This window comes from Arvicola amphibius, chromosome 4 (genome assembly GCF_903992535.2).
Source record: "Arvicola amphibius chromosome 4, mArvAmp1.2, whole genome shotgun sequence".
Classification (NCBI taxonomy): Eukaryota; Metazoa; Chordata; class Mammalia; order Rodentia; family Cricetidae; genus Arvicola; species Arvicola amphibius.
Window position 1 is genome coordinate 23,731,760 of NC_052050.1, and position 27,973 is coordinate 23,759,732.

General features: G+C 40.5%; 1 protein-coding gene across 5 annotated transcripts in view; it reads left to right on the plus strand.

Annotated features, from left to right (window-relative positions):
- The first annotated feature begins 4,219 nt into the window (after nucleotides 1-4,219).
- Nucleotides 4,220-27,973, plus strand: part of Fbxo47 (F-box protein 47) — a 28,928-nt gene continuing 5,174 nt past the window's right edge. The window contains exons 1-9 of one of the 5 annotated variants that reach the window (XM_038328237.1): nucleotides 4,220-4,332; nucleotides 4,608-4,693; nucleotides 8,089-8,293; nucleotides 9,501-9,668; nucleotides 15,130-15,206; nucleotides 18,947-19,024; nucleotides 21,836-21,944; nucleotides 23,922-24,098; nucleotides 27,824-27,970. In XM_038328237.1, the coding sequence (XP_038184165.1) occupies nucleotides 8,113-8,293; nucleotides 9,501-9,668; nucleotides 15,130-15,206; nucleotides 18,947-19,024; nucleotides 21,836-21,944; nucleotides 23,922-24,098; nucleotides 27,824-27,970 (937 nt within the window). In that variant the 5' untranslated portion in view covers nucleotides 4,220-4,332; nucleotides 4,608-4,693; nucleotides 8,089-8,112. Of the gene's footprint in view, nucleotides 4,333-4,595; nucleotides 4,694-8,088; nucleotides 8,294-9,500; nucleotides 9,669-15,129; nucleotides 15,207-18,946; nucleotides 19,025-21,835; nucleotides 21,945-23,921; nucleotides 24,099-27,823; nucleotides 27,971-27,973 lie in introns of those variants that run through there. The other 4 variants (XM_038328240.1, XM_042054999.1, XM_038328239.1 and 1 more) reach the window with 4 other exon arrangements.

The following is a 27,973-nucleotide window of genomic DNA, read 5'->3' on the forward strand; positions in this document are numbered from 1 at the left end:
GAATTCCCACCCACCATAATGTTAAGATAGAAGCTGAATGAATGCATGCATGAATGAATGGACTTTCTGAATGGATTTCCTGATTCCCATTATCTCAGGATCCAAATCCTATATTTTTCTAAAAGTGTGTGTTGGGAAGGGAGCTCTTCTGAGAGGGAGTCAGGAAAAGACCTTGGGAAAGCAGACAACGCTCACTGCCCACTCAATGCTGTGCTATTTGCCCCACTGCCCTGTGAATTCCCAGACAGCTGTCATTGGCCTGCAAATTTTAATCCTTCCATTTATTGCAGTTTATGATGACATTCATTTAAAAATATCCCCAAATATTTTCCTCCTCTCTTCCATTTGTGGTAATGTACAGCAGAACATAGTTTAAATATTTTTCCTAATAGATAAAACACTATGGGCTTGGGAGCGAGTTTAGAAAACTCAGACATGAAATATAGAAAAATGTAAATCTCTCTTAATCTTTTTTGTTTTTGCTTCCTGGGACAGGGTTTCTCTGTGTAGCTCTGGCTGTCCTGCACCTCACTCTATAGGCCAGGCTGGCTTTGAACTCACAGAGATCCCCCACTGCCTCTGCCTCTCGAGTACCAGGATTACCAGCACATTACAACTATAAAATAATATGTACAGTATTCTACTGCATGGGATAACACTATACATATTATTTTATAATTGTCTTTTTAAAATACCACTTTCCATCCAAATTTATGTGCCCCACATATAACGAATGAAACTGTTGAAAGTTTTTGGAAAGACATTGACCTTCTTGGAATTTGGTGATCTCATCTAAAAAAAAGACTTTCTAATCATAAAGTCATTTTTTCTTGGTATGAGAGCTCTGTCTGTATGTATGTAAGCCTGCATGCTGGAAGTGAGCACCAGATCCCGTGATAGATAGTAGTAACCCACTATGTGGTTGCTGGGTATTGAACTCAGGTCCTCTGGAAGAGAGGTTAGTGCTCTTAATCACCGAGCCATCTCCCCAGCTCCCCCATAAAGCTATTTTTATACCAAAGTCTATTTAGGGATGAAATCTAGTCAACACGATATACTCTAAGGCTCTGTCTGCAACAGTCCCTGATTCCACACACTCTTAGCTTGTATATGTTTATATTTTCACTGTTGTTATTGTTGTTTGTATAAGATCTTATTGACTACAATGGTGCTATATATTGTTAAACCCACTGCAAACCAAAAACATAACTGCAGGGCTAGAGAAATGGCTCAGTAGTTTGGAGCACTGGCTACCCTTCCAGAGGACCTGGGTTCAATTCCCACACTCACCTGGCAGCTCACAGCTGTCCATAACTCCAGTCCCAAGGGATCCAACATCAGCTTTGGCCCATGTGGTGCACAGGCATACATGCAGGCAAAACACCTATACACATAAAATAGATAAATCAAAATTTTAAAAAAGAAAATGTAAGTTCAAAGTTGATTTCAAGGGCTGAAGAGATGCTCAGTGAGTAAAATGTTTGCCAGGCAAGCATAAGGCTGAGAGTGGGATCCCACCACACCTCGCTGTGTGCTGTGCACTTGTAATCCCAATGCCAAGGATGCAGTCACTGGTAGCCAGCCTAACCTACTTGCTGAGTTAACCGTCAGTGGGAGACCTGTGTCAAAAAAAACAAGGTAGATGGCACCTGGGGGATGATCTAAGAGCACACACATGCTGTGGAATGATCTTTTTGTACACTGTGAAGATGTGTCTTTGCCAAGGCACCTACTGATTGGTTTAATAAATTTCACACTTGAGTAGAACTGTCAAGGGGCAGTTGGTTTTAAGATCTGAATGTTGGGAGAGAAACTCCGAACCAGAGACAAAAACTCAACATGGTGATGTTAGACATGGTGATGCACACCTGTAATCTCAGCACTTGGGACGCTGAGGCAGAAGGACCACAAGCTAGAAGCTAGCCTGGGTTACATAGAGAGCCCCTGTCCCCAACTATGACTAGATCTGCTTCCTGAGTGTGGATGCAGTATGATCAGCCAGCGACCGGTTCCTGCCTCGCCACGCTGTTGCCATGGCTTCCCTGCCACGATGAACTCTTGTCCTCTGGAACTATAAGCCAAAGTAATAAGCCCTTTATCTGTAAAAACAAACAAACAAACAAACAAACAAATAAAGTCTGCATTAGAAAAGTTCCTTCCTCTGCATATGTCAGTAAACTTAATTCATCTCTACTGACTTGCCTGGAATTCATTCCTGTCTTCTCCATCTTCTCTCTGCCAAGCCTGATGACTTGTGTTTGATTGCAAGAAACCACATGATAGAAAAGAAATGGGCAGATCATGATAGCGCATTCCTAGGGTCCTAGCACTCTCGGCTCGCAGGAGGCAGAGACAGGAAGATCCCTGGGAATTTCAGGCCAGTCTGGTCTACAGAACAAGTTCCAGGACAGACAGAGCTACAAAGACACAGATATCTTAGGATTTCTTTTTGTTGTTGTTTTGTTTTTTGAGACAAGGTTTCTCTGTGTAACAGTCTTGGCTGTCCTGGAACTCACTTTTTAGACCAGACTGGCCTCAAACCCACTGAGATCCGCCTACTTCTGCCTCCCAAGTGCTGGTATTAAAGGCATGTGCCACCATTGCCTGGTTTGTCCTAGGATTTCTGTTGCTATGAAGAGACACCATGACCATGGCAACTCTTATAAAGGGAAATATTTAATTGGGGTGACTGCTTGCAGTTCAGAGATTCAGTCCATTCTCATGGTGGGACATGGCAGCGTGCAGGCAGACATGGTGCTGGAGAGATCAAACTACATGTTGATCAGCAGGCAGCAGGAAGTACACTGAGGCACTGGGTGGTATCTTGAGCATATATGAGATCTCAAAGCTCACCTCCATAGTGACACACTTCCTCCAATAAGACCAGACCTACTCCAACAAAGCCACACCTCCTAACACTGCCACCCCCTTTGGGCTCATGGGGGCCAGTTATATTCAAACTACCACAACACAGAAACCCTGGGGTGGGGGAAGAAGAGCTAATAGGAAATCACAGATAGATGTTTGTACTAATGATATGTATGACAGCATGTCAAATCAACCCAGGTTTGTGAGAGTCTCATGCAACCCAGGTTCAGTCACAGTGTGCATGTGCGTGTGTGTATAAGCACATGTGTGTGTATTTTGTTTATACATTAAGAACTTTTGGCTTTAATATAAAACTGATCACTCTGAAATAGGAGACTCTTTTCAATCTTCCTTCAGCCTGTCCCCAATGGGTGCCTTCTCCATCAATTTCTCAAATTATCACCCTCCTCAAAGAGACCTTTATAATCCAGTCCATCTCTCCTAGCTCATCCTCCAACACATGCCCACCTCTGTTGCCTTATTTCCTCTGTAACCCAGCTACTTTGTTCATTCTTTTTACTGAGATAGTTTTTTAGTAAACTCCCTTATGGCAGGAAACATATGTATCATTCTCTGTTGTGTCTAAGGCTTCCACGGACAATGAATCAATCCAGAGTGTTGGTGTGGGCCTATAATCTCAGTACTCTAAATGGCTAGAGTCAGGGTTCAGGCTAACCTAGGCTACCAAAGGAGATTTTTGTCTCAATAAATAAATAAATAAATAAATAAATAAATAAATAAATAAATAAGGAGGAGGAGGAAAAGAAAGAAGAGGAGGAGGAAAAGAAAGAAGAGAGAGGGGCGGGACAGGAAGGAAGGAAAGAAAGAAAGAAAGAAAGAAAGAAAGAAAGAAAGAAAGAAAGAAAGAAAGAAAGGAAGAAAGAAAGGAAGAAAGAAAGAAAGATAAAGAAAGAAGCCGCCACAGGATCTGTAAATACATGAGAACTTAACAATGTTTGGGGGGTACAGGGGTTGAAACAGGCTCTCAGATAGCTCAGGCTGGTTTAGTCCTCCTGCCTCCATCTTCTCTGTGCAGGGATTATAGGGATGTGCCATCACACCTGGCATCCAACAACCTTTGAGAAAAGCTCTGTGACAAACCCTGTTGACTTGAGGGCAGAAGAAATCGAAAACCGCCCTAAAACCGAGTGGAAAGAACGAAACGGAGGCCGGGCGTTGGTGGCGCAAGCCTCGGGAGGCAGGCGGATCTCTGTGAGTTCGAGACCAGCCTGGTCTACAGAGGGAGTTCCAGAACATTCAGCTACACAGGGAAACCCTGTCTATCGCGGGGCGGGGGCAGAAGGAAGTAGAACAACGAAGTGGAGCGGTAGGCATGTGCCGCTCCCACGTTTGAACTCCTGTTCGACACCTTCGCTCCTCCATAACGGTCCGCAGCTGGGCGCTGAACCGAGGCGGCGAGGCCAGCGCGCCAGGCGGCGGCGGAGGGCATCATGGGAGCCTCCGGTGAGCGTTCCTGCAGGGCGGGGCCTCCGGGGGTTTCCTGGGAAGGCGGGCCCGGCCGAGGTCCCCGCTGTTGGCGAGGGGGCGGGGCCTCCGCCCGCGGGGGCTCCTGGGAGAATTCTAAAACATACTTGAGGCGCCGGGGGCGCCCGAGAGCTGAGAACGCAGCTCGGGAGCGGGGCGGAGCGGAGCGGAGCGGGATCCTCCCCTGTTGTCTGGCGGGAAAACCCTGAGGAGATTTTCTTTTTTCTTTTCTTTTTTTTTCTTTTTTTTTTAAGTTTTGTGAAGTCTGAGGATGGAGAGTGCAGACGACTAAATCCCACTTTCCTGTGATACTGTAGCCGGAAAACTGTCAAGACCTGTGGTAAAGAGTGTTTTATCTTCCCCGATACTTTCCTGTGGAAATAGTTCCGTGTTCTTCAGCGCCTCCTCTTTGGCTTTCGTATTGGCCAGTTTCCTCTGTGGTCCCCTAGAAGACCTCTTTAGAGACAGACGTTTAGGGTTGACATCGGAACGTTCAGACAAATCCCGGTATTTTGCTGGGTTCTTTACCCCCCCCCTCCGGAAGGGAATGGGGGGGGGGACAGGAACGAAGTCCAGGCCCTAGACACCCCCCCCCCCCCCCCCCGCGCGCGCCCCTTAGTGGGTGGGACGAGCTGGCCTGTCACCTAGCTCTGCCGAAGGCTGAGTGAGGCAGACAGGAGATTCAAGAGTTCGACGCCAGCCATCCAAAAGGGGGAAAAAATACCCTTTGTCGTTTGGGTTTATGAGCTCCATACCCTAGAAGGCTAAGAGGAAATGAGAAATAGTTTGGTGGATACCGTTAGTGTTTCAGAAAAACCTGCCCTCCTCCACCTCTAAAATAGGTCTGAGTGAGGAAAATAAGAGACTTAAACCTTTGGGGATTTTTCGAGGCAATGTTTCTCTGTGTAACCCTGGCTGGCCTCGAACTCACTGTGTAGACCAGGCTGGCTTTGAACTCACAGAGATCCATGAGTGCTGGGATCAAAGATAAGCCATCACCGCCTGATCGAGACTTAAGTTTTGAAATAACTGGGGCCGTTATTTTTAGTCTTTCAAAGATTTAAATGAAAAATTATACATACACATATGTCTACACCATTAGCAGATGATAAAGCCCCCTGGGAGGAGGCGGTCAATGACCCTTTGAAGGGCCCATAAATCCCACCCTAACCTTACTAGGGTAGAGTTCCTGGAAGAGGCACAAATCAGAAAGTAAGTCAAATTTATATTTTGTTATAGTGAAAATACTTTAAAATTCTGTTAAAAGTCAAAATTAAGCCGGGGGGGGGGTGGTACACACCTTTAATTCCAGCACTGGGGAAGCAGAGGCTGACAGATCTTGGTGAATTTGAGGCCAGCCTGGTCTACAGAGCGAATTCAAGGTAAGCTAGGGCTACGTAAAGAAGCCCTTCTCAAAAAATAAAACAAAACAAAAAGTTAAAATTTAAAAACAATATTGCTGATTAATTCAGTCAAAATTCTTCCACTTGGAATTATATGAAAATACTAAAATACATATTCTTATAGAAAAAGATGTATTGGCACACGATTATACTGTTACTAACAAATTCTAGAAAGGAGGAAAATGTATTGTTCTCCTCCTGTGTAACCTTATTTTTAAGTATTGCGTCTATAGTAATTGGGTATCCTCCACTGATGCAATAAACCAATCAAGCCATTTTTTTAATCAAGCTGAATTTAATAAACAGAGCAAAGCAACTCCCAGGTAACCCTCAGAAAGACGGGAGAAAAATCACATGTGGGGACTGGCAACCAGGTCTTAAATACCCTGTAGACGTGGTCATGCACAGCCCCTGGGGAGGAGCTAACCTTTGGTGGGCTGTCTTTGGGCGGGGTCTGGAGAGCTTGGCGCTGCTGAGGGCAGCATTTGGGATGTTTTCCATCCCCACCCTACTAGCTAGAGATCCTCTACACTTTTAACTTTAATTTTACGCAAGATGCTTGCAGTGGTAATACACCTTTTATCCCAGTTCTTGGAAGACAAAAGCAGGAATTTATCAAATTTGAGAACAACCTGAGCCACATAGTTAGACTCTATTCTCAAATCTCCTTAAAAAGTAATTGATCTGTCCCGTATTGGCCTTTAATACCAGCACTCAGGAGACAGAGACAGGTGGATCTCTGTGAGTTCGAGTCCAACCTCGTCTACAGAACAAGTTCCAGGATAGGATCCAGAGCTATACAGATAAACCCTGTCTCGAAAAACCAAAACAATAATAATGATAATTGATCTGAATGGATATTTCCAAAACTTCAATGTCACTGTTTATTTGTGTATTATTCAGTACACAGTTGGTAATAGTATTACTCCCAGCTTTAATTTGTTAAAGGGGGTACGTTCAAATTGCTCTAAAATTAAAATGTCTCTTTTTTGTTTTGTTTTTACTGTTTGTAACAGAAGACTGTCAGTACACAATTTTAATGAAGCATAAAAATATTTCTTAAAATATTTAAAGCTACATTAATATTTTAATTTTTTGTTTATAAAAGTTGTAAAAGTAAACCAGCCTAATGGCAGAGGCCTTTAATCCCAACATTCAGGAGACAGAAATAGGCAGATCTCTGAGTTCAAGGCCAGCCTGGTGTACAGAGTGAGTTTCAGGGCTACGCAGAAAAACTCTGTCTGAGGAGGGAAAAAAAAAACTGTAAAAGTAAACCAGGCCTGATGGCGCATGCCTTTAATTCCAACACTCAGGAAGGAAAAGCGGGTGAATCTCTGTGAGTTCGAGGTCAACCTGATCTACACAGAGGTTCCAAGACAACCAGTGCTAAGGGAGAGAACTGGTCTCAAAAACAAAACAAAAAGAGAGTAATCGAAATATATTGATGATAGATGTTACATTATTGGGCTTTGTTGCTTTAATTTTGTAAGGCTGAGATTAACCTAGGGGCTGAAATACTTGGTGATTACTCAGTCACTGAGCTATACTCCATCCCCTATAGTTATTGACTATATTTTTGCTGTAATATATTTTATGTCAATTTTTTTCTTTTTCCTCTCCCACCATGTTTCTTCATACTTAACAAAATTCATATTGGACAGTGAATTCAGGTTGCGAAAGGTCTTTTTTGTTTGTTTTACACTTAGGGTCTCAACAACCCTGCCTCGCCTTGAATTTGTGATCCGTTAGCTTCCACCTCTGAAGTTACAAACATGTGACTCTGTGACTCCACACCTAGTTTTGTTTTGGTTTTGTTTTTTCGAGACAGGGTTTCTCTGTGTAGTTTTGAAGTCTTCTGGAACTTGCTCTGTAGACCAGGCTGGCCTTGAACTCACAGAGATCCACCTGCCTCTGCCTCCCCAGTGCTGGGATTAAAGATGTGCACCATCACCGACTGACTAAATGTTTAATTTCTTACTAAAAGTCTTATTCTATCAAAAAATAGATAGGATACCAAAAGATGCTAAGGATTTAAAAGTTTTATCAAGTAATGCCAAGATAGATAAGTAGATTCCTGATAGGTGTACCACAGTTACACATCATAGTATTTTCTAATGTGGACAGGCAGGTGTGCCCATCACAGTGTGCACCTTAGACTGGAGCTGGACCTCACTTGGTAGAGTGCTTGTCTGGCCTGCCTAGGGCTCTGGGTTTGATCAGCAACACAAGCGGGGAGGGGGAGAAGAGAAAGTGTGACTCCCAACCTAAAAAGAAACTACTTCATTGTCTTAATTTTTTTTCTTTGTGTCTTGTACTTTATTTTTCTAACCAGGATAAATTCATGGAATAAGAAAAGATGGCGTCTAGAGTAAATACCAGTTTAACTTTGATACCCAACCAGAAATGTAAACGTACTAACCACCAATCCAGATATTTTTTCAACACCCCTGATTTAGACCCTCAACTCTTATCTACGCTTGGAAATTTTAAAGTCTTACCATTGGAAATATTCCACATAATTTTAAGATATTTGTCAGGTGAGATTTGGGGAATAAAAATATGTTATATAAGCTATTAGAATATTATAATTTCCTCTTTATTTCAGCTATGTTAATACCATTTGAGAATGCTGATAACATTCATAATGATTTTATTTTTCTAAGGGTCCACCACCCACTTCTCTGTCTTTTAGCTAAGTTTACGTGTAAAGTTCCACCATTCTTGCTCCCTCTCCTCTGTCTCTCTCCTCTCTGTCACTTTTTTTCTACAGAAAAGTTTACTTAGGAGACTACAAGACACAGCCAGCGGCGTGGTGATACTATTCAAATTTTGTAAAAAAAAAAAATTGTAGGCAGGATACAACCCTCATCTGTAGTTTCAGCACCAAGGATGCTAAGGCAAGATCACACTATCAGGCCAGCCTGGGTTACATAACAAAATCCTGTCAATAAACAAAAGCCTTGCCAGGCATGGTGGCACATGCCTGAAATCCCAGAACTTGGGAGGCAGAAGCAGGAGTATCTCTTTGAGTGTCAGGCCCTCCTGGTCTATATAGAAAGCTTCAGGACAGACAAGACTTACCCAGCCTCAAAAAAAAAAAATCGACACCCAGCAAATAGTGGCGCACATCCTTAAATGAAGCACTTAAGGGCAGAGGCCAGCCTGGTCTACAGAGTGAGTTCCAGGACAGCCAGGGCTGCACAGAGTAAAAAAATGACAAAACAACAAAAACCCGCCAAAACCCAAACAACTACCACCGCCTCTAAATTATCTGAATAGTAATAATGAGGTAGCTCGGTTGTTGTTCCCAGTGTTTCTAATGAGAACGAGGTTTAAGACAATGTTAAGACTGTTTTAAGCACTGGGTTTCCTTATTTTTTTATTTTTTTTGAAACAGGCTTTCCACTCATAGCCCAGGCTTATCCTGGAACTTATTCTACAGCTCAGGCTGGCTTCAGACACCTGACAGTTTGTCTCCCTCAGCCTCCCCGGTGCTGAAATTACAGCTGAGAGTCAACACCTGGCTAGGGTCATTATTTGATAAGTTAATTTGTAAGTTAATAGACTGTAGTAATGGTGATCTTCTGTATTTAAGTCATTTGTATTATTAGTGAGTTAACCTAAGTTAATAGAGTATTAATAGAGTATACTAACAGTGAATTAAATCATTTGCACCCATATTTTATATACATTTATTTGTTTTTCTCTTTGGTTTTGTTTTAAATTTATTTATTTTTTTGATAGTGAAGGATATTGGCATGTTAAGCATGGTGTCCAAAACAGTCAGCCAGCACATAATTAATTATATCTCAACCTCATCTGGAAGTAGAAGACTTTTAATCCAGAACTTTCATAACCTTGATCTGTCTGGCACAGAAGATACTCATCTACGGGAGCACTACAGAGCTCTAGGTAATTTATGAAATGCAAACTGCAACAAAAATTATAATATGCAAATTCCTCAAATATGGCTTGTGGTATAGGCCTGTAATATCAGCTGTTTGAGAGGCTAAAGCAGGAGAATTGTAAATTTGAGCACTGCCTGTACTATAAAGTTCAAAGCCAACCTGAGCAATTTAGAGAGACTCAGTGGCAGAGCATGCTCTAGCATGCATGGAATGGGAACCTAAAGTCAGTCTCCAACTGCACCAACGAAAAGAAGGAAGGGGGGCTGGAGAGATGGCTCAGTGGTTAAGAGCATTGCCTGCTCTTCCAAAGGTCCTGAGTTCAATTCCCAGCAACCACATGGTGGCTCACAACCATCTGTAATGAGGTCTGGTGCCCTCTTCTGGCCTGCAGACATACACACAGACAGAGTATTGTATATACATAATAAATAATAAATAAATAAATAATAAATAAATAATAATAATAAATAAATAATAAATAAATAAATAGAAAAGAAGGAAGGAAGGAAGGAAAAAAGAGGGAAAGAAAATAGTCTGGGCTGGAGAGATGATGGCTCAGAAGTTAAGAACACTGACTGTTATTCTGGAGGACTTGGGTTCAGTTCTCAGCACCCACATGGCAGCTCACAACTGTCTGTAGCTCCAGTTCCAGGGGATCCACCACCCTCTTCTGATTGCCTCAGGTGTGTGTGTGTGTGTGTGTGTGTGTGTGTGTGTGTGTGTGTGTGTGTGTGTGTGCGCGCGCGCGCGCGCACGCACGTGCATATATACATACATATACAGGGAAAACATAGACAAATAAGTAAATTTTTTTAAGAAAATCGTCTGAATACAGTGTTGTTGGTTCAGTGTTTAGAAGTAGATTTGGTAAAGCCTGGAATTGAATATGGCAAGTACTTGATGATTGTTTTGTTTTTTAGGTTTGGTCTAAAGGAATTTTTTTTTTTACTGACCAAGTCTTAACTGCTTTATCAAACCCAATGATATTGTCTGGGAATTGAATCCAGTGGCAGAGTACTTGCCTAACTTTTAGCTCAAGCTTATTAATCATAACACTGTGGAAGTGAAGGCAATAGAGTGAGAAATTCAAGGCCAGTTTTAGCTACATAGTGAATATGTGGCCAGCCTGGGCTACCTGAGATAGTCTCAAATAAATAAATAAGGCCCCAGGTTCTATCTTCAGCACCACATTGAAAACAAAAAATAATTACATGGTTAATTCAATTAAAAATATATAAATATTGACCTTAATACCAAATCTCCAATAAAGGTTTGATCAATATATTAGCTTTAATTTTCTGTTCAGGTTTTTGTAGATACCTGCTTTATGACTGGTTCTTTTGGTAAATGTTTGACTCACTCAGCATTTTCCCATGCTTTCCTTCTTATTTGATCTGTTCCTGTTTTTAGATATTAAAATAACATTTTTCAGAATCTTAACTATGAGGATTATAAATTTAATTTGCATTTTCTACTGAACAGAGCAGATGGCCAATATGGAAAGAATGGTGCATCTGACATTATTTTACTAGGAGAACTTAAAAGAAATTTGTCTCTGAAAAAGAGTACCTGTGTTTAGAAAAAAAAAAGTCAGATAAACAGTAAGGTTTTATGGTAAACTGCAATCCTTAAAAATAGGAAATCTGCAGTAGAAAAGGCAAGCACTATGCAGTTTTAGCTTGCAGTCCCAGCTATGATATAGCATGAGACACAATGCCAAAACACGAAGGGAAAAGAATGCAGACTAAAGCCAAACACTGAAAATACTTCCTATAAGCAAGAGGGTTTATGTTTAAAGTTCAATTCTGGTCATGTGTTACGCAAACATAGCAACTTCTAAAATTAAATGATTCCTATAGATTTTCAGGATTATATAAGCTTTTTATTATGTAAAGAGTAAATGTAGAGAAGTGGTGGTTATATTATGTAAGGAGTAAAACTGGAGAAAGTGGTGATATTCAAGAGTATCTTCCCCTACCACACATACCATTTTTAGTGAATGCCATTTGTCCTTACAGAAATGTTAACAATGTATTGCCATTTTAAGAAAACAAACTATTTAGGGGAAATAAATTATACACTTCTTGTCACTATAGTTCAAACAGCATCTTACTGAGAATTAGAAGTTTTTTTTAATTGTTTTCAATGTCATGAAACAGAATCCTACACCTTATTAACATACATGCCCTGTGAAAAATCTTAGAGAAGGAGAGATAGTTCAGTGACTAAGAGCACTGGTTGCTCTTGCAGAGGACCTGGGTTTGGTTCCCAGCACCCACATGGTGGTTTGCAACAGTTTGTAATTCCAGTTCCAGGTGATCCAATGCCCTGTGAACATAGCGTGTGTCAAAGAAACACTCATACATAGAAAAGATAAATAAAGCCAAGTGTGGTGGTGCATACTTTCAATTCCAGTACCCGGATTCAAAGGTAGGCAAATCTCTATGAGTTTAAGGCTAACCTGATCTACACTGCTAGTTTCAGGACAAACAAGGTTACATAGAGAAATTCTGTCAAAAAAAAAAAAGGTATGAGAAACTCTGTCAAAAAAAAAGTATAACTCTGTGGATCTTTGGGGAGAGATAAGTATTTAATCCAATCTGTATTATTTATGTTAGCAAAACTGAAACTGACTTCTGACCTCTGAAATTTTAAATACTTAATGACATTTAAGAGAAAAAAATTTTGAGACAGAAAATATATAGCCCTAGCTGGCCTGGAACTCAGTATGTAGACCAGGCTGGCCTCGAACAGAGATCAATCTGCCTCTGCCTCTGCCTCCGAAGTACTGGGATGAAAAGCGTGCACCACTATTCCTGGATGATTTTTTAAATTATTTTGTTATTTTTTGTGTGTATGGGTATTTCTGCCAGAATATGTGGCCATGTACCACATTCATGACATGTTCCTGGAGACCACAAGAAGGCATCATATCCACTGGAACTGGCATTACAGTTTGTGAGCACCGTGTGGTCCTTTGAGAAAACAGGCAGGCTCTTAACCACTGAGCAGTAACTCCAGTCCTATGATCGTACATTTTTATTTTTTATTATCTTTTTCCTTCTTTTGGTTTTACAAAACAGGGTTTTTCTGTGTAACCTTGGCTGTCCTGGAACTAGCTTTATAGACCAGGCTGGCCTTGTACTCAGAGATCTGCCTGCCTCTGCCTCCCTCCTGAGTGCCGGGATTAAGGTGTATGTCACCACAACCCACCTAATTTTTTTTACATTTTTTATTGATATTTATCAAGCTCTACATTTTCTGCTCCCCTCCCTGCCTCTCCCCTCCCCCCTTCAGTCCTCCCCTAAGGTCCCCATTCTCCCAATTTATTCAGGAGATCTTGTCTTTTTCTATTTTCTACTTCCCATGTAGATTAGATCTATATAAGTCTCTCTTAGTGTCCACATTGTTGTCTAAATTCTCTGGAATTGAGGTTTGTAGGCTGGCTTTCTTTGCTTTATGTTTAAAAACCACCTATGAGTGAGTACATGTGATAATTGTCTTACCTCACTCAAAATAATGTTTTCTAGCTCCATCCATTTTCCTGCAAAATTCAAACTGTCGTTATTTTTTTCTGCTGTGTAGTACTCCATTGTGTAAATGTACCACATTTTCCTTATCCATTCTTCAGTCAAGGGGTATTTAGGTTGTTTCCAGGTTCTGGTTATGACAAACAAAGCTGCTATGAACATAGTTGAGCACATGTCCTTGTGGTACGATTGAGCATCCTTTGGATATATACCCAAAAGTGGTATTACTGGGTCTTGAGGAAGGTTGTTTCCTAATTTTCTGAGAAATCGCCATACTGACATCCAGAGGGGTTGTATCAGCTTGCATTCCCACCAGCAATGCAGAACTGTTCCCTTTTCCCCACAACCTCTCCAGCATAAGTTGTCATCAGTGTTTTTGATCTTGGTCATTCTTACAGGTGTAAGATAGAATCTCAGAGTTGTTTTGATTTGCATTTCTTTGATGACTAAGGATGATGAATATTTCCTTAAGTGCCTTTCAGCCATTTTAGATTTTTCTGTTGAAAGTTCTCTGTTTAGGTCTGTACTCCATTTTTTTAAATTGGGTTATGTGATCTTTTGGTGTCCAATTTCTTGAGTTCTTTGTATATTTTGGAGATCAGAACTCTGTCTGATGTGGGGTTAGTGAAGATCTTTTCCCATTCTGTAGGCTGTCGTTTTATCTTGTTGACCATGTCTTTTGCTTTACCGAAGTTTTTCAGTTTCAGGAGGTCCCATTTGTTAATTGTTTCTCTCAGTGTCTGTGCTGCTGGGGTTATATTTAGGATGTGGTTCTCTGTGCCAATGCGTTCAAGTGTGCTTCCCACTTTCTCTTCTATGAGATTCAGTGTGGCTGGCTTTAAATTTTTATATTTGAATAAAGAAATACAAAAACTTCCTATTCTTCCTGTATTTTACACAATTTTTATAATGTTTTCCTTTGCTGACATTAGGTTAATCTCAAGAGACACTAGAATCTTTTTCCTGTATATCCTTATGCCTTATTATTGTCTCTTTTTAAATCAAATACTCTGACATGTGTCTTATTATTTGTATCACAAGTTTTTTACTTTTGCCAACAACAGAAGAACATCAGCATCACTTGGTGGTTGTCATGGATTATATATTTTTTTCAATCCTTCCTCCAAAATATTTGTGTAAAAACTAAATCATAGTCCACAGTGATACAGCATACTTAACTTTTTTGTTTTGGTATTTTGAGACAGAGTCTTTCTGTGTAACAGCCATGGCTGTCCTGGAACTCACTATGTAGACCAGGCTGGCCTTGAACTCACAGAGATCCTCCTGCCTCTGCCTCCCAAGTGCTGGAATTAAGGGTATGCACCACCACTACCTGGCCAACATACTTAATTTTAAGGAAACATTGTACTAGGTTGTTGCAGAATATTACTTTAACTATCTAAAGGTGTGTTACATTTGTTTATGCTGCCTTTGTTTAACTATGTAAAGATGTGTTGCTATTTCACTTTGCCTGCCTAAGGTACCTGATTGGTTTAATAAAAAGCTGAATGGCCAACAACTAGGCAGTAGAGGAATAGGCAGGGCTGACCGGCAGAGAGAAAAGTAGGAGGAGGAATCTAAGGGAGAGAGAGATAGAGAGTGCACATGAGAGAGAAAGAGAGGGAGATGCCCAGGACCAGTCAGGCAGCTAGCTAGCTACCAGAAGTCAGACAGACAGGAAGAAGCAGGAAAGTAAGAAAAACATAATGAAAGAAAGGTAAAAAGCCCTGAGGCAAAATGTAGATGAAGAGAAACAAGTTAAAATAAGCTTTAAGAGGTAGTGGGACAAGCATAAGATAAGGCCAAACATTCATAACTAATAATAGGTCACAGTGTCATGATTTGGGGGCTGGCAGTCCAAGAAAGCCTGCTACACTATGCTGTTGATAAATTTAATTAATTTCATTTTTTTCTTATGTCTCTTTCCTTTCTCAGGTCTACTATTTAAAAGATGCACCTTGCTGCTTCCCACGAAGGACAGACTAAAATACATTCACAAGATACTCTCAGAAGTAAGATTATATATCAGAATTAGTTCACATTCTTGATTTCCAGTAAAGATAACTTATCACTAATGTCATATGTTATTTATAAGCCTATTTTTTAAAATTATTATATGTATAAATGTTTTGCATATGCATCATGTGTGTACCTGGTGCCCATGGAAGCCAAAAGAATGCATCATATCCCCTGAAATTGGATCTACAGGCAGTTGTGAGTCACCATGTCGATGCTGGGAATCAAACCTGGATCCTCTGCAAGAAAAGCAAGTGCTGTTAACTGAGCCATCTCTCCAGCTCCAAACCTATCTTTTAAAAACAGGATTTATTTTATTTTTTAACTACATGTAAGTGTGTGTTTCTATTTATGTGTGCCAATGGAAGCCAAAAGATGTCATATTTTTTGTTTGTTTTTTCTTTTGTTTTTGTTTTTGTTTTAAGACAGGATTTCTCTGTGTAGCCCTGGCTGTCCTTGAACTCACTCTGTAGACCAGGCTGGTCTGGAACTCACAGAGAATCTCCTGCCTCTGCCTCCTGAGTGCTTGGATTAAAGGAGTGTGCCACCACTACCCAGCTAAAAAATGTCAGATTTATAAATTAAAGCTTATCATAACTTTGTACATTTAGGGAAAGCATATGGAGAGATGACTCAGTGGTTAAGAGTGCATACTACTCTTGAAGAGGACTTAACTTTGATTCCCAGTACCTTAGTGGGGTAACTCTCAACCTTCTGTAACTCTACTGGCAGGTGATCAGACACCTTTGGTCTATTCAGGCACCTCTGCACATCTACACACACACACACACACACACACAGAGAGAGAGAGAGAGAGAGAGAGAGAGAGACGAGGAGAAGACCGGAGATGAGAGAGGAGAGGAGAGAGAGAGAGAGAGAGAGAGAGAGAGAGAGAGAGAGAGAGAGAGAGAGAGAGAGAGAGAGAGAGAGAAATTAAAATGAAGCTGGCTGGTGGCGACTCACACCTTTAACCCCAGCAGGAGGATCTCTGTGAATGAGTGTGGGGCCAGCCTGGTCTACAGAAAAAGTCCCAGGACAGCCAGGGCTACACAGAGAAACCCTGCCTCAAACAAAACAAAACAAAAAGGGTGACATAGGGGCTGGTAAAACAGCTCAGTTCATAGATTGTTTGCTTATAATTTGGTCCCTAGCACCTCTTAAACTAGGCACAGTGGCACAGGCCTATAATCCCAGCAATCAGGAGGCAGTGCTGAGGATCTGGAAATCACAGTTCAAGGCCAGGCTAGACTACTAGAAACCTTGTCTTAAAAGTAAAGCAAAGCAGTCCTTATGAGCCACCATGGAGTTGGCTGAGGAATCAGATAGGTACAGCTTTTCCTCTTCTGTCTCTCTCTCCCAGATGTGGGGCAGAGCCTCAGCAGGCTTTTTGAATCCTGTGGGCTTCCTTTTTCTCTGAAGCTGGCTGCCCTCCATTGGTTGTTTGTCCGCATGTAGCTGACCTCCATGCCAACTTAAATGGCATGACTTTTCTTCCTTCTCTCCTCTCCTCCTCAGCTGCTGAGATTTATAGCTTGCCTGCTCTGGGAGATTTTCTTTTAAACTTTATTAAGATTTAAAAGGAAAAATAAACTAAAGATTTAGGTATTTTATTAAAATGAAATAATTTCTAAATGTTAAAATCTTTATGTAAGTGTACTAAACAATAAAGATTTGGGATTTTGTTTCGTTTTGCTGTGCTGAGATTGAACCTTGGACCTCTTGTACTCTTGTATGCTATATAACTATAACTGAATTATACCCTGAGGCTGAAATTGTGTGTGTGTGTAGTGTTTCTTGTTGTTGTTGTTGTGTGTATACATGCCTGTATATTAATGTCATGACCACAGCTGGTGTCAGAAAACTCGACATTTTTATTCTTGTTATTGAGACTGACCTCAAACACAGAGCTCTACCTGCCTCTGCCTCCCAAATGCTGGGACTAAAGGTATGTGCCACCAAACTTGGTGCACCACTTTACATCTTTTAATAAGATTTTTTTATCCATATGAATATTTTGCCTGAGTGTATATGTGTGTACTATGCACATGCCTGGTGCATGCAAAAGTCAGAAGAAGGCAAAGGTTTCCCTGGAACTGGAGTTTATGGATGGTTGAGTCATCATGTGAATTCTGAGATCTGAGTACAGGTCCTCTACAAGAGCGGCAAGTGCCAGGCGGTGGTGGCGCACGCCTTTAATCCCAGCACTTGGGAGGCAGAGGCAGGCAGATCTCTGTGAGTTCGAGGCCAGCCTGGTCTACAAGAGCTAGTTCCAGGACAGGCTCCAAAGCCACAGAGAAACCCTGTCTCGAAAAACAAAAAAAACAAACAAACAAACAAAAAAAAAAGAGTGGCAAGTGCTCTAATCTGCTGAGCCATTCTTCCAGCCTCTCAACTTTATAGGGTTTTTTTTTATTGTTTTGGGAGGGGAGGTTTTTTTGTTTTTTGGGTTTTTTGGGTTTTTTTTTTTTTTTTTTTTTTTTGGTTTGGGTATTTTTATTTCTGAGACAGGGTTTTATTATGTAGCCTTGGGGAGCCTGGAACTCTATGTAGACCAGGCTAGCATCAAACTTATGGAGATCAGGCTGTCTCTGCATCTCGAGTGCTGGGATTAAAGGTGTGTGCAACCACACTTGACTTCAGTTTATGTTCTGGGAACACTTGTTGCTGAACCTGGAGCTCCAGCTTGCTGTCTCACTAGTCTGGCAGACCTGAAAGCCCTGGGGTCCACCTGTCTCTCTCCAAACCCATCCCCAAACTGGGTTTACAGGCTCGCATTACCACCCTCAGCTGTTATTACATGGATGTAGGGAATTCTGCCTTCCTCTGCCTCACAAGATCTGGGACAAAGGTTGTGCCCACCATGCCCAGCACTAATTTTTTTATTAATAATTTTATTAATAAGTTAAAATATAATGTCATTTCCCCCTTTTTCCTCCAATCCCTCTCATATACCCCCTTCTTTATCTCAAATTCATGCCTTCTTTTTCTTCTGTTGTATATACACATACACACACTCTTAAATATATAAATATAGCCTTCTCAGTCCATATACTGTTATTTATTTGTATATACATTATTTTAGGGCTGACCACTCATTATTGGATAACCAGTTGGATGCCTCTTCCCTGGGGAAGGCTATTTCTCTTGCTATTAGCATTCCTTAGTTGCCTTTTTTGTCTAGGTTTGGGGTCCCATGCGATTTCCCCTTTCCCTGTCAGCCTGTCTATTAGTGTCTTCCTTGTTCAGGTCTTACTTAGAGAGTCATGCTGATGAGACTTCATGGGTGTGGCTTCCCTGATATTTCTAGGAAACACAGCAGAGTTTCTGTTTCCTTGACTCTCGCAGTCTTTCCATCCCTTCTCCCTAGGTGATTTCAGATTTGGTGCAGGAATTGTGTTGGAGATACATCATTTGGGGCTGGATACCACAGAATTCCTTGTTCCTCTGCATTTTGATTTGTTGAGATTTTCTGCAATGCTGCAAAGTTTCTTTTTATAATAAAAGCTAGACCCTGTCTCAAGGTACCGCCCATTGCCAGGCATGGTAGCACAGGCCTATAATCTCAGCAGAGGGAAGTAGAAGCAGGTGGATCTTTGAGTTCAAGGTCAGCCTGGACATCCAGGGCTACGCAGAGAAACCCTGTCTCAAAAAATAAAAACAAACAACAAAAAGATATCTCCAGTAAACCAAGTGTGAAGTTATTGTATAGATTCACTAACAGTTGCTCTCTTTATAGGTTTCCTGTTTTAAATTCAGCGGCTGTTCAGCTCCTTTGCAATGTTTAGGATTACCATGTTATGGCATATTTTTACAGGTACATTGTTTAATGAAAGAATGATTTTGAACTGTTAACAAGAAGAGTATGGAATTCCTACGTACATTAATAGAAGCTCTAGCAATCTTAAAGCAAAATAACATTGTAAAATATTGTTACGAGTATATTTGACTTTTTTTTAACAGTGAGAATGTTTAGCATTTATTTACTTTATACAAATATACTTAAATCTTTTGAGAGAGAGAGAGAGAGAGAGAGAGAGAGAGAGAGAGAGACCTGGGGATTGAGCGTAGGTCCTTAGGCATACTAGGTAAGCACTTTATCTCTGACCTACAACCCAAGCCACTAGCCATAGAGGAGACTAAAGGCACAGATGTGTGCATGTGTTTGTAATTTATTTCCTTAGTCATGGTCTCACTATGTGGCCTTGGCCTCACTATGTGGCCTTGGCTGTCCTGTAACTCATTATGTAAATCAAAATGGCCTCAAACTCAGAGATTTGCTGCCTCTGCCTCCCAAGTGCTGGGATTAGAGGAGTGCATCATTACACCCAGCTTTTTTATGAGTATTTTCAGTTTAAATTTATGGACTAGTTTCCTGGAATGTGACTTTAGAAATCAGATTATTATTTCAGTAATATTTACTAATCTCTTTTAAACAGATAAAAGTTAAAAGTGTCATTTTAAGCTTTATACTATGTGCCAGACACTGTCCTAAGCAGTCTTCATGAATTATCTAATTAAAATTTATAGCCACCTTAGGCTCTTACCACATCCCTCAGGACTGTACCTGAAAATCTTATGCTGTAGCCCAGGCTGCCAGCCACCAGCTGAGTCTAGGACCCTACTGACAATCTTACAAAACACTTTTTTACCTTTCCATTTGTGTTGTACTATCTATCTTTGGATTAAGTATTAAGATATGCATTCATGTAAAATTCAAAAGGAACAAAATATTTAAAGTAAAAAGTCTTCCTCCCAGGCCTGTCTCCCATCCTCTGATTTCCTGTCACCAGAAATAATCACTGCTTAGCAATTTCTCTCATTCTAGAAGGAATAAAGTTAAATCGTGGGGTGCTGGGATTGAAGACTATTTTTGATGTGTGTAGGTCTGGAGAGATGATCAGCAGATACGGGCTGGCTGTTCTTCCAGAGGACCCAGGTTCAGTTCACAGTATGCGTACAGTGACCGATAACCATCCCAACTCCAGTTGAAGGAGGTCCTACAGCCCTCTTCTGACCTTCTCGGGCATCAGGCACACACACGGTACATATACATATATGCAAGCAAAACATTTATACACATAAAGTAAAATCTAAATTTTTTAAAAGTTTGTATTTGTGTCACTGTAAAAGTGACAACTTGTAGGAGCTGTGCTCCCTCAAGTGCACTGTACCTGATGAGCCATCTCACTGTCCCAGAAGATTATTTTTTAAACCACTGAAATCCAGTTATCTTAAGGATTTATATGGGAGGCTAAGCGTGGTGGCGAACACCTTTAATCCCAGTGCTCTGGAGGCAGAGGCAGAGGCCAGCCCAGTCTACCTAATGACTTCTAGGTCAGTCAGGGTTGCATAGTGAGACCTTGTAAATAAATAGTAAAAAGTAAGTAAACAAATTAATAAAGTACATGATTAATGAATTTATATAATTGTATGCTTTTTAAATCTACTTTTTATATGTTTGTATATTTTTATATGTTCCAGACAGTTATTAAATTTTGTCTGTTTTTATTTCACTTATTAAAAAACAAGCAAGTTATAATCAATTGCCATATTAAAATAATAGCATTATCAGTTGTAAGCAATATCGAAATGGCAGGTGTAAAAGTCTTAGACAGTCTACTGTAAAACGAAGCCACAGAAGCTGAAAGATGGTCCAGTAGGTGAAAGTAATTGATTTGTAAGTTCAAATCCCCAGCACTCCCAAGTAAAAAGCTCCCATTGTCATAGTGACCTGTAATCTCATCCATGAGGCTTACTGGCTGATAGCATAACCCAAAACTACAAGTTCTAAGTTTGGTGAGGGAGTGTCCCAAAAAAATAGGAGCATGTAGAGGAAGACACCTGACATCCTTCTGTGCTGTATGTGTGGGCTCTTTGGTCACACACACACACATATACACAAAAAATAATTAATAATTAGTTTAGAGTTTGATTTAATTTAAGTTTAAAAACTGATTGACAAAACCAGGACTAGAGCCCATTACTCAAACTTCTACAGGCAGAGCTAGGGTTTGAGGCCACTCATAGCACAGTGCTGAGAGAGATAGAAACTGAGAAAGCTATAGAGATCAGCTAAGAATACTTGATGTTCTTGCAGAACACCAAAGTTTGGTTCCCAGCAGCACATCAGGGCAGCTCACAATTGTCTGTAGCTCCACTCTCCTCGCTTCCACAAGCACCTTCACTCCTGCGACATAACCTCACAGAGACACATACACATCAATAAAAATAAATTATAGAAACTTTAAAATTTTCTGGGTATTTGTGGCACACGAACTCAGGAGAGGCAGGCAGATCTCTGAGTTCAAGGCCAGCCTGGTCTACATGGTGAGTTCCAGGACAGCCAGGGCTACACAAAGAAACCCTATATTGAAAAAAAAATAATAAATAAATAAATAAATAAGTAAATAAGTAAGTAAGTAAATAAGACTTTCTTCTAATCAAAAAGAAGCAAGATTTTGGAGAATTTCTAGGTTGTGACTATATAGATTTCTTGTGAACTGAGAGCAAAAATTGCACATCACATAGGTCGTGTACTACAAACAGCCTGTTTTTCCTAGGAAGTAGTGGCTTACCCTTCCAATCTGTGTCTGAACTTGTGCAATGTTTCTTCTGTTTTCCTCAGACCTTAACAGCAGGTTGGGATGAACTCGAGTGCCACCGTGTTTATAACTTCTTATGTGAGTTGACTAATCTCTCCCGTAAGATGCAGACTGTTGTCTGTAACAAAGCAGGTAAAGACCTTCACTTCAAAGATAATATTGTATAGAAATGAAATGTTAAGAAGAGGTAGCGTTCAAAAGTATACATAAAACAAGTCGTGGAGGGGTGGGATGTAGCTCAGCTGGTAGTGAGTTCGATCCGATCCCCAGCACCACAGAAACTAGGATAATCTACTTCCTATTGGTTATTTCTCTGACAACATAGAAGGGACAGGGACAAACTCTAAATCCAAGATGGTGATTCTTCTGGGGAAAGTGATTGGAATTGATAAACTAAAAGCTCAACATCTCTAATATTTATTTATTTTAAAACCCCAAAGCAAACATAGATATAAAACTTTGACTAAATTACTTGATTTGTATACTATATTTTTCATTCTATTTTTACTTTTCTGTCAACTTGAAACATTTCACTTTTTAAAAAAGTGATGACTCAGGCCATGTTGGTGCACATCTTTAATCTCAACACTTGGGCGGCAGAGGCAGGCAAATGTCTGTGAATTCAAGGCCAGCCTAGTCTACAGAGGGAGTTCCAGAACAGCTGAGGCTACATAGAGAGAAACCCTGTCTTGAACCCCCCCCCCAAAGAAAAGGTGATGGATAAAAAAGCAGATTTATTTATGTCTTTGCCTGTTATGTCTCATTATGTTTCTTTCCTGCTGAGGATTGAACCTAGGATATTGAATGTGGTAGAGTCTACCATTGGGCAACATTCTTAGCACTAAGAGTTTTCCTAGGGTAATGAATGTGGTGGGGTCTACCATTAGGCTACTTCCCGAGCACCAAGAGTCTCACTATGTAGCACAGGCTGTCCTCCACCTTGATATGTAGGCCATTATAGCCTCAAATTTACAATCCTCCTGCCTTGACTTGATAACACATTTTTGGGTTTTGTTTGTTTGTTTGTTTGTTTGGGGGTTTTATGGGGGAAGTTTTTTGTTTTGTTTTGTTTTGGTTTTTTGAGACAGGGTTTCTCTGTCGCTTTGGAACCTGTCTTAGAACTAACTCTTATAGATCTGGCTGGCCTCAAACTCACAGAGATCCGCCTGTCTCTGCTTCCTGAGTGCTGGGATTAAAGGCATGTGCCACCACTGCCTGATGATAACACAATTTAACATGCATTTCCTCTGATAAAAAACTTCTTCCTAACATATTCAAAATAAAATCTAAGCTATGTAAACTAGCCTTCAGATTATGGTCCCCACCTTCTTTCTCAAACTCATTGCACAGACCTTTAATCCCAGCATTCAAGAGGCAGACTCAGTGAATCTCTGTGAGTTTGAGGCCTGGCTGGTCTATGTACTGAGTTCCAGGATAACCAGAACTACACAGAGAGATTCTGTGTCAAAAATAATCAGACTTCCTGTCCATTGTTTTAGTCTGACTTGAGCATATTGTTCTTTCTGTTCACTGTGTCTCCAATTCCCTTGATGCCTTTGTCGTATCTCACTGGGAACCTTTTTCATTTTCTCATTTTCCTAATACTATTTTTCTGTCTCATGCTTTAAGAGTCAATTTGGGGTCTGGACATACAGTTCAGGTGGTGGTAGAATGCTTTCCTAGCCTGCCCCAACACTGAATAAAACTGATCGTGGTGATACATGCCTATCACCCCAGCACTTTGGAATGGGCACCAGGCGGGCTAGAAACTCAGTCATCCTTAGCTATATACTGAGTCCAAGGCCAGCCTGGGATACAGGAGACCCTGTCTAAATACATAAATCTAAAACTATATAAGATTCTGGTAAAATTGAGTATGGATTTGACTTAATCATTATTCAAAGTATTGAAAATAAATAAGGAAAGTAAGCACAAGAAGAAAGACAAACTCTAAAGTTAGAGTACCTTTTACTTCTTGGTGACTTCCTGTTTACACACTCAGTTTATGATCTCTCTTTTAACCACAGTAGTTAACACCTGGCTCTGATCACTATCCACTATGGAACTTACCTTTCTAAAAAAAAATGATTTACAACTTTTTATCTATAGGAAGTTCCCGAAAGCTGGAGTTAAGGATTAGACTGTTCTGTAGAAATGTCCTCCTTGATCACTGGACACAACAAAGTGATTCTGCATTTTGGTTGACTCGAATATTAAAACCATGGCCAATGGTGAATCAGGCAAGATTGCTATATATTATCTTTGGACCAATATCTCCTCAGGATGGTAAGCACCATTTTTTTTTTCAGGGATGTATGTTATATACCTGGTTAATTACTTTTACTTTAGGAAGGCTTTTAAAAACTCTACTGGTTGATGCACACATTTATTCCCAGCACTCCTCAAGAGGTAGAGGCAGCAGGTCTCTGTGAGTTCAAGGCCAGGCTATCCTACACATCTTTTTACCACTCTAGAGGCAGTGGGACCTGGAAGAATGGAACCTAAAAGTGAGGCAGACTAAAATCTCACACAATAGCCAACTTTATTGAGAACATCAGACAATTTCTAACTCTGAGGGTTAAGAAGAGTCACATGAAGCCAGGTGGTGGTGGTACATGGTTTTAATCCCAGAACTCAGGAGGCAGAGGCAGGCAGATCTCTGTAAATTTAAGGACAGCCTGGTCTACAAAGTGAGTTCCAGGACAGCCAGGGCTGTTACACAGAGAAACCCTGTCTCGAAAAGAAGAAGATTTACATTAGTAAAGTGTTGTATCACAAGGACAAGTCGTACATGGTAAAAACATGTTTTTCCACAGAGGCGTATAAACAAATAACAGATGCTATTTGTAATGAGTAATCTGAATAAACTCACTTCTGTCGCTACACCTGGGAAAAACATGAAGACATATCCCAAGAAAATTTTCATACTTTTGAAGAGACTGAGTCACTCAGCTTGTTTTATTGGAGTTTTCTCACAATCTCTCAGAACTCTTCTCACATGACTCCATTCTTGGACTGTATTCCGACACGTAGAGTTCCAGACCAGTCAGAGGTGCATAGTGTCTTAGGGTCCATAGCTGTGTAGGGACACCATGGCCACAGCAACTCTTATAAAGGAACGCAGTTCATTGGGGCTGGCTTACAGGCTCAGAGATTTAGTCCGTTATCATCATGGTAGGTGGCATACAGGCAGACACAGTGCTGGAGAAGGAACTGAGAGTTCTCCATCTTGATCCTCAGACAGTAGGATGTGAACTGTGTCGCACGTGGGCATAGCTTGAGCATATAAGACCTCAAAGCCTGCCTCCACAGTTGCACACTTTCTCCAACAAGGCCACACCTCTTAATAGTGCCATTCCCCATGGGCATTCAAACCCATGCATCTCTGGGGGTCATACCTACTCAAACCACCACAGTAAGACTTTTTATCAAAAATAAATAATTACCATATATTTATTATATATTTTGTATGTGTGTAATGTGCATGTCTGTGGAGATCAGAGGACAACTTACAGGCATCACTTCTCACTTTTACTGTGGGATTCTGGGATGGCCATCAGGTCATCAGGTTGACAGCAAGCATCTTTACACCTTTACCCACTGGGACACATTGCAGACCCTGGGAAGGTCTTTTGTCTTTACTCAGCTTCGTCAGTGCTAGTTTGAAATGTACTTCACAGTTTCAAAACATACTGCATTAACTTGTGCATACCCCGAGCTTCAAGACAGGAATTGTTCTTCTCTGAGTCAAAACCAGGTATATTCCTGCCCCCTCTTTCTTTTTTTGAGAGAGGGTTTCTCTGTAGCCCTGGCTGTCCTGGAACTCACTCTGCAGACAAGGCTGGCCTTAGACTCACAGATCTGCCTGCCTCTGCCTTCCAAGTGCTGAGATTAAAGGTGTGGGCCACCATACCTGACTGCTTTTCCATCTTAAACATTAATGTAACTCAAGGTTATATTTGCAACTTGAGGGGGCTAATGATACTAAAAATCAAAACAGTGGTCCAAATTGATAATTTACTTAGTTTTAGGTTTTCAGATTCATAACTTTTTAAAAAGTTTATTACCTAGGTTGTGCTAACATTAGTGCCAAAAATTATCTTACATTTCCTTATTCCACTTTTATCAGTAGATAACCAGTTTTAATGCATATTGGTTAGCAGCCAGGACTTTTAAAATTAAAATGTTGTTGTATATAAGCTGCAGAGAAGATTGTGAGAGATAAATAAGTAGAAGATGACTGAGCTGCTCTGTTGTGATGTAAATGTTTGAAAGATACTAATAGAAGCAAGCTCCTTTCTAGAAGGATACCAATAGATTTTACTTGATTTTAGTAAAATTATAGCAGTTGATATTCTAATCTGTATTATAGGGTAGTATCTTTGAACTAAAAACACTATTCTTTGAGGCTGGGAGATAGTTCAGTAGGTAATGTGCTTTCTGTGCAAACATGAAGAACTGTACCCCAGTACCCCAGGTAAAAATCTGGGTGTAGGGGCTGGCAAGATGGCTCAGCAGTTAAGAGTACTACTGGCTGCTTGTCCAGAGGACCTGGGTTTAATTCCCAGAACCCACATGGCAGCTCACAACTGTCTGTGACTCCAGTTTCAGGGGATCCAGCATCCTCACACAGATAAACATGAAGGCAAAACACCAGTGCACATAAAATAAAAATAAGTTATTAAAAAAAATCTAGGTGCAATGGCTTGCACTAGTAATCCCAGCACTGAGGATGCAGCAATGGGCATATCCCGGGGCCTCCCAGCCATATTAACCTGAGAAGTGAGCCCCAGGTTCCAGTGCAAGACTCTGTCTCAAAAAAAATAAATAAATAAAGTGAATGATTCTTAAGGAATGACACCCCGGCCTTCATGTGCATGGACACTCACACATGAAAAAGGACAAAACAAGTAATAAACAGATAAAAGCACTGTTCTTTTATTTTGTTTTGTTTTGAAGCAGAATTGGGGCTTAATAAAGATATGTTAAGCCGAGAAATGATGGCACACTCCTTTAATCCCGGTACTCGGGAGGCAGAGGCAGGTGGATCTCTGTGAATTTGAGCTAGTTACAGGACAGGCTCCAAAGCTACAAAGAACCCTGTCTCAAATCAAATAAATAAATAAATAAATAAATAAATAAATAAATAAATAAGTAGATAAGTAAGTAAATAAATAAATGTTAATATAAAGGGTTGGAGAGATGACTCAGTGGCTAAGAGCACTGACTGCTCTTCCAGAGGACCTAACTTGATTCCCAGCACCCACATGGTAGTTCAAAACTATCTGTAACTTCCATACCAGGGGATTCTGACTTCTGCTGACACTAGGTGTACACATGTTACTTAGACATATATGCAGGCAAACATTCATACACATAAAATAATATAAAGCAAAACCTCTATAATCCCCAGTAACAAAAATTTAAATTAAAAATATATGTTAATATAGGCTTAAGCAGAGACTTAAGAGAACTCTTTCTTAGAAGAAAGTAACATGGCAACATGGGTGTGGGTTTCTCAGAGAATTGTTGAGAGGAAGACTTACCAGAGCATGGGTACAAGCTCCTCGGAGAGGCATAACACACTGTTCTTCAGGTTCAAGCTGCTTTAGTTGCTTGGTTTAGAAATTGTTGCTGTGCGGGCTGGAGAGATGGCTCAGAGGCTAAGAGCACTGACTGCTCTTCCAGAGGTCCTGAGTTCAATTCCCAGCACCCACATGGTGGCTCAGAGTCATATGTAATGAGATCTGGTGCCCTCTTCTGGCATGCAAGCATACATGGAAGGAATGTTGTATACATAATAAATAAATCTTTAAAAGAAATTGTTGCTGTGTTTCATCACAGTTAATGAGAAACTCAAATTTATAATGATATTAGAATTTACATTTTAATGATGGATGTAGTTTATATAAGTAATAGGATTGTGTAATCCTTTCCTTTCTAAACAAATCCTGAAGTCTTTTTCACAGAACTATCTATTCTGTCATAGCCTACTTATTGTTTCAATCCAGGGCAGGTGATTTGGCAGGAAATGGTGGAAGGGCCCACAGATGAATCCAGTCTGAAAGGTTTGGCTAATGCCATTAAGCTGCTGTATGACACAAGTACCAAAGAGTGGACAGCAGATGATGTTATCAGTCTTGTAGATGAACTATCAGGTA